Source organism: Phytophthora parasitica, assembly GCF_000247585.1.
Source record: "Phytophthora parasitica INRA-310 unplaced genomic scaffold supercont2.24, whole genome shotgun sequence".
Lineage (NCBI taxonomy): Eukaryota > Oomycota > Peronosporomycetes > Peronosporales > Peronosporaceae > Phytophthora > Phytophthora nicotianae.
The window spans coordinates 642448-651386 of record NW_008649010.1 but is presented as its reverse complement, the minus strand read 5'-3'; the positions used below and the strand labels follow the sequence as shown (position 1 = coordinate 651386).

The window sequence follows — 8939 nt, the reverse complement described above, 5'->3', positions numbered from 1 at the left end:
ATTTCTAATGTGCATTCTCCACGTTTTGGGAAAGGTATATATGGCAATTAAGGCCTTTCCCTCGCTTCTACCCTCTAACGTTCTACAAGACGTGTACGCTTTACACTTCCTCCGCAGCCTAAATGAATATTTGGAAATGAGGAAGTCGATATTATCGGCGTGGGAGAAGGATTTCCGACTTTTTGCCTTTGAAAAGTACATGGCCGCTAAATGGCTCACCGGATTTTTCAGCATGTGACAGGCTTTTGCCGCTTCGAGTAGGTTTATGTTACCACTAACAACCCCACGGAAAATTTCAATGCTATTCAAAAGCGGGACTACTCGCTAAGACACAGGCTCAAGATGGGAACACTTTTGCGCGTGTTTAGCACTGTGTCGAAGGCCGGTCGCTCAGTTCCCGCTTCTTTTAGTTTGGATTGGCTGTGTCAGTACCACTAACACGCTGGGTCAGTGAGCTGGTTGGAGAAAATGATTTGGCATGGGTGGAGGTGATACGTTAGATCTTGGGTGTACTGGAGGACAAACCGTTGTGCGCGTCAAAGCGGTACAAGCACCTCAAATTGCGGTCGCTCCCAATAGGAGGCGTGAGGAAGGCATAGCAGTCTCAGCCCAGATGGGTGCCAACTATGCAAGGATGAAGGTTTTTTATCAGACATTGGGCGGCTGGCAAATAGACGTTGTGAGTCAATGATGACCGTGCAACTATTGTTTCGTTTTCGGTACGTTTGTACACGTTATGTACGCAGTCCAAGTAACCCTCACGTAGAAATACACGAGACGGAGGTGTTAGTGAGCAGGGCTAAACTTAAGCGTTCAGAATCTGCGACTGAAGGTGCTGGAGAAAGACCGAGAACCGTGGGTCCTGTGCTCAGTTACGAGTGATCCAGCATCAATGTGACTGGAAATAAGGGAGATATGGATGCCGAGGGATGCATGAGCATTTAATAGGTTCCGATTGGAATGGTGTGCTTTGCTTAAGACCTTCTTGCATCGTGCTTAACTTGTTACATGGACGTAAATTTGAATAATCCGTATAATACATTTACAACCCAGCTTTTATATACGCGAAAATGTCATTTTGTTTTTTTCCTCGTAACGAATGTGTAAACAATTTAGGAAAAGGCATTATCCGTATCGCTAGCATATCGTATAGCTTAGTTTCAGGGTGCAGGAACCCTTAAGAAATCTAATACTGTCGTGACGTGTTAAAAAGAAGTCCTGGTTGCCACTGTGCATGATCGCGAACTTTGATTGATGGCGCTGCTTTCTCGAGCGAGAGACGTGTCAACACCGCTCCAACCCTCCTTCTTTGCCTGGTGCCCAATTTGGACTCCTTCGAGTCGTGAAGGAATTGAACGAATGTCTTCACCAGCTCCCATTACCTCTTGGTCGGTGGAGGCCGTACTGGGAGGATCTGGATTGGGATGCGTGGTCTCAGTACTTGTATCACCATTGTCATCTTCTGTTGATCTGGTATCATCGTCGCAGGGATTCCCAGCGACGCTTTCCGTGCTGGGCCTCATCTCGTTCTCAGCTGGGGCCACGTAATCTACGGTAGTTGGTTGAGACACGTAACCATATCATCTTTGGACTTCTGCAAATGTCGCTTTGATATCTGGAACCTTTCATCGCTATCCAGCTCAGTCTCGGCCTCTCTAGCGGTGCTGGGCGGCGGCCAGTACCTCCACACGAGTTTTGTATTTGCAACATTATCAACCTCTCCGCAATTTCTCACTTCGACCTCTTTGCTGTCGCATTGTTGATGCGAAGGCTTCATTAAATGCCTTGGTAATCGCTGTATGTAAAATACTGGATCTGGTCGGGGCGTTACATTGCTGTGGAACCAATGTATACGTGCGTAACTTCCGCCAAATGACGTAGACAGGCTTGAACCGGTTACCGTACCGGTCTACCGTCAACCTCATCATCATGTCGCGTGGCACAAGTTCCTTTGTGTCCACATCAATGGGGTAGTTTGCCCCCATATCGTTGTGGACGTGAAGGACGACTGCAGAGTGATGGCCACGCGGGTCGCCTCCAACGAAGCCCCCGAGAATTACTCGATCGTGTCACCAGCGCACAGCCATGTAGGATATAGCATGTAGGATATAGCTCGGAGGCACTGAGACCGGGCATGGTCGAGGTCGGGGTGAGAGGCGGAGCGCTGTGCTAGTGGGACCGCAAGCGTCCGATGGAATGATTTCTGTCTGGAACGAATTGCTTTTACTGCTCCGACCTTCGGAGCACATTCAATGTTCACTGTTTCAACCTTCGGAGCACACATCTACTTTACTAACATAACCTGCGCTACACATTACCGGATTCCATGCATTTCCTGCAACCGATGTAAGAACTCCGTCTATAGTGAATCTATAAGGTTTACAGCCGTAAAAAGTGTACAGAGGATTATTAACAGTGTTTCATTGGCTAATCTTAGATGTAAACATTACATAATATGGACAGGGTTGCACAAAATATAGATCAGAGCGATACGATTGAACTATTTGTGAGATTTGATGCTAAGAGTAATTACACTGGTTGCACGAATTCCGTGGTTGCAGGAAATGCATGGAATCCGTTACAGACAACGACGGAAAAACACGACACCGCTGAATAGTATTCTCGATACTAAACAACGGGACGGAAAAGCCGGCATCGTTTAATTCGTACGATTTCATTGGTTAAAACTTTGCATTGAGAAAAACTGTCAAAACCCGGATGTTTTGCAAAAACAAAACTTTTGTTCAAATGTTTATCTCTGGATTGAAAGGAATGGCCTTTTGGAAGCTACGAATTGCTGTCCACTCCGGAATAGCTTCCCAGGAGCCATTGCTGCACTTACCACTCTCGGCCGTTTCGCCTTAGCACTTCCGCTGATGATACCGGACCTGTTACCCCGCATTTTTGTCTTCAGAGGCCCCATCACCCCAACGTCCAGCGGTTGGCATACTGCTGTGCAATTGGCCGGCAATGGGACCACCGTAGCGCTCGCGATTTCCGCCACAGGCCTCTGCCCAGCTGCAGAGACGTGGCATTCGAAGTTGTCGGGAAGAAGGACAGAGGGCTCGTCCATCTCGTACTCCAAGAGCTTGTCCACGTAGAACTGCCATGAAACAGCGTCCATCCAGTCGCTTTCTTGCACAGTATAAAAGTGTCCTTCGGGATATTTATCAAACTGATTAGCTTCTATACGACCGCCGACTTTACCACGCACAATATAAAGAATTCCCAGCTTTATACCTATTGATTACAATCAAAGACTCAATTAATACAACAAATCGAATAAAACTCACAAGATAAACCGTAACTCACTGTCAGCACAAATTGTAAGCAAGGCCGTCATCCTACCACATTGCTTCGATGTTTTTACAATTACGGCTGCATCCTTTCGCCCACGCCCAGCCAACATTTGTGCTGGGGGCATGTCAAAGCTGATGCCAGTTTCATCAACATTGAGTATGCCCCTTGGTCCGTACGCAGTGTAGTTATTCCAGAAGTAGATAGCAAATTCTGCACGTGCATACTCGAGATCGAAAGTACACTTCTCCCACGGGTGCGAGCAAAATAAATGACAGTGCGACACAATCTGATAAGCTAAAAATATTTTTGAAAATAGTGGTCATGTGTTGTTAATTCTACGTTGAGACACAAACGTCATCATTCCTGTGAAACGACTCACATTGCGCATGCCAAAAGTACACTTGGGGACGAAAGTATAGTTGGGGACGACAGTACAAATGGGATCGACAGCGACATCGACAGACAGCCAACAGTCCTCATTTCACTACTCATATTCCTTTTTTCCGGACACAGGGCTTAGCTCGCAGGAATGGACCTTCCGGCTACGAGTCGTCTGTACAATGAAACCCACGCTGCAAAATTTGCTGACCAGCGCCTTGAAGCCCGCACAAGAGTCGATTATACTGGAAATTTGCGCCGCTTTGTTGAGTTCTGCAAGCAAGAAGGATATCCCTACCCCATCCAGCAGCGCTTCGTTGAGCTTCCAGGTGTTATTGCCGCATATATTAATCGCCTTGCCACGACAAACTCCAGCCAGTGGCCTGCAAAAAAGCTTCGAGCCGCTCTTTCATGGCACTACACCAGACCAGAAATGCTTGTCGGTGGGCACCCTCACGATCGCTGGGTCGTAGAAACGACGGCAGATGGACACGTCGTTCCTTGTGGTAATCCTGTACGGTCGGCCGCCATCACACAGATTTTGGCAGGCCTAAGTAAAGCAATTAGGCTTGAGAGGACTCCCAAGCGGGCTTCCCCGATGTCGTTATCGATGCTGTCCAAATTGATAGCGTTTCTGCAAGATGACACCATGTTCAACAAGACGATGCGCTTATGGGTTTCCGCTGTGTCCTCACTGTGCTTTTATGGAATGTGTCGAATCAACGAAGTACTCCTGATGAAGAAGGGCGACATTCAATTGGGGCTTCAACGCAAGTCGCGTAAGGATGGCACTCTGATCAGATTTGGCTGTTTTACGATACGCAACAGGAAGTCAGATCACGACCCTCTGGCAAGTCGGACGTATTCGCTTCACTGTTGGTTCGACCACGCGAGTGTTTCTCTACACCACAATTGGTGTGATAGTGACTACGCATTCCCGGGCCTGACAAAAATCCCGCGATGATCAGGAAAGCGAAAAAGCGGCGAGGAAGCAACTGCAACGACAAGTTCCTTCCGTAAGGTTGGAATAAAGGGGGGGGGCTCATATGGCGGGCAACAGTATTACTCAGGTGCTCAACATAGTCGCCGAGGCAGCAGGGATAAGCAGAAACGTGCTGGGAGACGATATATGGTTTACATCACATTGCTTTCGGAGAGGAGGGGCGCCATACAGATTTATGTTTGCTCCCGAAAAACGGAGGTCGCCCCCAAGTGTACTTTACGTCCTCCCCAAATGTACTGAAGGTCGTTCCCAACTGTACTATCGTTCTGATTTGTACTCTTGTCGGTCCCAACCGTACTCTAAGTCTGTCCTATTGTACTCAAACTGTAAGTTAAGTCGCCCCAAATGTACTCGTCACCAATTATACTTTACGAGTACTCGATACCGCACTCCACCCCAATTGTACTTTGTGCCGACCCCAATTGTACTATGTGTCATGTCTCTGTTGTATCCCCCGAATACTCAATATTTATGTGACGATACACAAATTAAAGCTACAATCAGTTTCATCCAAAACATGTATATTACTCGTTTATGCATCTTTCTCCTCGCTGTTGAAATCGCTCTCGTGGTACTCACCATCGCTGATCATGACCACCACTTCTTTCGCGCTGTGATCTGGACTGTTTTCCTCAAGATCTTGCTGACCCCCTTTGTGCTCATCCCCTTCGTTCTCGAACGCATTGTCGACGATCACATCGTCTCCGCTATTGTCTCCACTTTCACTGTCGTAGAAATCATCAACGGGTAATGGAAACTCGCACACAATACACTTGATTTCACCCAAGGCTGTCAAACCGTAGAACTGTGCATTTTAGTCCACGAGACAACGATAATCAAACTGGTGATCACACTGAGGGCCTTCCAAAACAATACCGGTGATTGCATCACCGCAGACGCGGCAATTCGGGGGAGGTGGAACGTGCTTAACGATGATCGCCTCTCCGTCTTCAACATCGAGCTCGATAAGCGTCCGACAGTTTCCGCATCTTGGGTCGTGCTCCATGCTTTCGATTATGCACGCTCGGTGGTACGGCTGTCTACAGCGGTCACTTCCGCTTACCCATATGTCGGTATCTTCGTCATCAAATGGGCATAGACAAATACGACATTCAGTCACCCCTCTCGTGGGTGTCGATTCGGCATGGTCGTGTCGTCCGCTGCATCGCTTCTCGACGTGTCCTCAACAGCAGTTTCGACAGCTGGCGCTTCTTCAATATCATTCTCGCCTCCCAAGTCCAAATCGTCCCATTGAAAGTCCCATTGAAAATCAGCGTACTCCACGAGAAACACCCATGGATCCTGATCATGGTCGCGAATGATTTCGCTGTCGACCAGAGCATGTGCAGGTGCATCGTCATCACTGACTTGTAGCAGTTGCTCCAACAGTTCTGGCTCTTCAACTTGTCCTGGCTCATCACCCTGACCCAACTGTTCTCGATTTTCGACATGTCCTGGTTCACCACCACATCATGTCTCATCACCCTGTCCTGTCTCTTCAACTTGTCCTTGCTCTTCAACTTGACCTGACTGTTCACCTTGTCCTGGCTCTTCGCTCTGTTCTGATCTTCAACCAATCCATCACGCTCAGGACCGTTGCGCATTTTGCGATGCCATGCCGCATCTCTCTCCCGGCGCACCTGATTTATCTGATTTCGATGCTCGATTCGATCTGCATGCGTCCGGCAACGCGAAGATCGCTGATGACGCGTGAGGTGGTGCCGATTCCGGCAGACCCACTGCCAACACACTGGGCATAGTTGCCTCAGCCCAGCGGATGTTCCTCTACATGATCCTTGCTGGTGGCGTCGTAAGTGACACGAGCGAGAGAACACGTAGTGGCATACGTTGCAAGTGCGCTGGGCATCAGTTTCCTCGTTTAGAAGCTCTGAAATATTCATTCTCTCAAAAAACAAAAACAATTAAGTAAGCAAACGTATTAATAAATTTCATTCAAAAGCGTAATTTATTTAATGCAGCCGTCGCACATGCGATTCCAGGTCGTCGCACTGGTGCAGCAGAGCGCTTCGGGGATGATTCGATAATGAATTGCTTTTATTTTCCTTTGCACGCAAGTAGCGGATTGCATTGGTGCGAAATGTATCCACTTCGAGACTGGTCTGAGTAGAAAACGTACCTCCCTTCGCCCAGTTTAGTGTACGCTACTGTCTACCACAATCTACAACCTAATACAACCTAACCCTACAAAAATCGAACAAGCAGAACGAAGTGCTACTTCTCACTTTCAATTTTCAGCGATAAAATCGCTTATGAAAAGCACTCTTTTGGGACAATTTGACGCACGGAACACTGTTATTGCTGCATAAAGTTGGGGCTCAGATGCCTCATTTTATCGGGAGACCAGTTTTCTGTCGCTTTTTATAAAGAAATTTGAAAGAAAGCAAAGCCATTTAGCCTTATCTAGTTCAAATTGTTTTGCCACAATTGAATAGCCAATAAAAACCGAGAACTAACAGAACCCGGAAGCTAAAACTAGTGGCACGTGACTGGTCGAGTTCATGCAACTGGCATATTACTTAGGACATAAAAGGCTTTTAATAACGAAACAGCTCTAAAATCACAGCTGTTCTGTAATAAAGATACAATTGCTTGAAACACAACCACACACCTGATTCTTGTCGTAAATGAGCGCGAAATGATATGCATTTCCCAATTATTATAGGAACCAGCTATACCCAGTCGAGTGTTTTAAACACTGTGTTTATTATCCATCCTTAAGATCCTGAGATATCACCCGCTTTCTGGTGTTTCTGGTCGAGTGGTTGTACAATATAGAGCAACAACCTGCAAATTTCCTGTCGTGCTGTGCGTTTCACAGCCTACGCATCACAAAAATGGCGACCACTTGATCTGCGTTTAATTGGAATTAGAATACATGTAGAACACGAACAGTGTGTCGCTCGTTCAGCTGCACAAATTCTGGACCCGAATCAAGCACAGTAAATTAGCGCTGTATCATGCTCGAAATGCGCAAACCGCGGTTGACCAACATGTTCATGTACAAGCAGCTGATGGACAACTGAGCGACAGCCAGATTAACTTGAAATGTTGACTCAAAACGTCAAATCTTAACGGAAAGTCCCTCGAAGTTCCGACAAAGATACAAGGGAAGCGCACATAAAAATCGTTTGAAGGGACAGCCTCGGTGGTCGGTAGCCCAGACGCTACACACTCTCAGTTGCGTATCGGAGAATACGAAGATGGCAAGCTCTAATGTACGAATAGCTTCCTGTGCCTTCCTCCGCTTCGGCTGTAGCGAGCACGTTCTATTTGCTCCTACCTACACCCGGTACGCACACGTACAATTCGCCCGATAAGTAGTTAGCAAGGCAAATCGCCGCCACTGTCATGTTCTAACGACTGTGCTGGTGCATTTACTTTGTTTCCCGGATGCGACGAACAGAAGCAACAAAAAACGTAATGCAAAGGTGCGTTGTGCGGCGCTGTGATACTTTGTTTCTTCATGTGTAGATGCCGTCTCACCGTCATTAACGTCGATATCATCTCGTGAATGCTCAACGTTACTCCAGTTGCTACGCTGTTTCCCACATTGTTGTCCGAGCCACATTCCCCGCAGCTACTGTGGTTGCTCTCTACACATATTGATCACTTTCGAGTCTGAAGACGCTGCTGCAGCCGCCGATCGAAATCGTGACTTGGTAGTGTGTGCACGCTTTGAGTCAACCACAACATCCGCCATCGCTGGCGCAGGAGATGTCGCTACCGCAATGTCACCAGAAGCCACGGTGGCTCTTCCTGCCCATGCAATCACAGCATCTGAGCTAACCGCAACGGAGAGCGACTGGCTGCGAGCTGAAAAGGCTAATACTGAATACCAACGTCAGGTTCCCAAGGTGCGTTTTGCTGTTTTTTCCCCGTATATTAATGAGAAAAATTGTGTACATTTTGCTGACTGTGATTTGTTATTATAGAATACTATTTTGTATGAGCTAAACAACTGCAGCAACCCCATGTGGTACTACAGCTATGAAAGTGGATCGACTAAAGCGCAACGCCGAATGAAGCATGTACTGGCTGCTTATGTACTCGCACTTCACACTGGAACCCGCAAAAATATATACGATACCGACGCTGGAACTTCGAACAAAGGAGTGCGACTAGCGACTGTTATTACGCGTCTTGAGTCTCCTTCGTTCACGATGGTATCTTATCGTCGTCAAAACGATAAATCTCGGTCAGGGCTCCAGCATACACCTCCGCGGACAGAAGAGAAGGA

General features: G+C 47.4%; 4 protein-coding genes across 4 annotated transcripts; 1 reads left to right on the top strand and 3 right to left on the bottom strand.

The window, feature by feature from the left end:
• Nucleotides 1-604: 604 nt before the first annotated feature.
• Nucleotides 605-1985, bottom strand: PPTG_22845 (hypothetical protein; the record flags this gene model as incomplete). Its single annotated transcript, XM_008906750.1, has 3 exons — nucleotides 605-624; nucleotides 1301-1549; nucleotides 1736-1985. The coding sequence occupies 3 exons, from the start codon at nucleotides 1983-1985 to the stop codon at nucleotides 605-607; spliced, it is 519 nt and encodes a 172-aa protein (XP_008904998.1).
• Nucleotides 1986-5213: 3228 nt separating this feature from the next.
• PPTG_11429 (hypothetical protein) lies at nucleotides 5214-5687 on the bottom strand (the record flags this gene model as incomplete). The annotated part of the gene is made up of 2 exons (XM_008906749.1): nucleotides 5214-5470; nucleotides 5558-5687. The coding sequence occupies 2 exons, from the start codon at nucleotides 5685-5687 to the stop codon at nucleotides 5214-5216; spliced, it is 387 nt and encodes a 128-aa protein (XP_008904997.1).
• A 110-nt stretch (nucleotides 5688-5797) lies between these two features.
• On the bottom strand, nucleotides 5798-6285 carry PPTG_11428 (hypothetical protein; the record flags this gene model as incomplete). Its single annotated transcript, XM_008906748.1, has 2 exons — nucleotides 5798-6135; nucleotides 6213-6285. 2 exons carry the CDS (start codon nucleotides 6283-6285, stop codon nucleotides 5798-5800), a joined length of 411 nt encoding a protein of 136 aa, XP_008904996.1.
• A 2145-nt stretch (nucleotides 6286-8430) lies between these two features.
• PPTG_22844 (hypothetical protein) lies at nucleotides 8431-8824 on the top strand (the record flags this gene model as incomplete). Its single annotated transcript, XM_008906747.1, has 3 exons — nucleotides 8431-8556; nucleotides 8635-8745; nucleotides 8813-8824. 3 exons carry the CDS (start codon nucleotides 8431-8433, stop codon nucleotides 8822-8824), a joined length of 249 nt encoding a protein of 82 aa, XP_008904995.1.
• Between the last annotated feature and the right edge of the window lie 115 nt (nucleotides 8825-8939).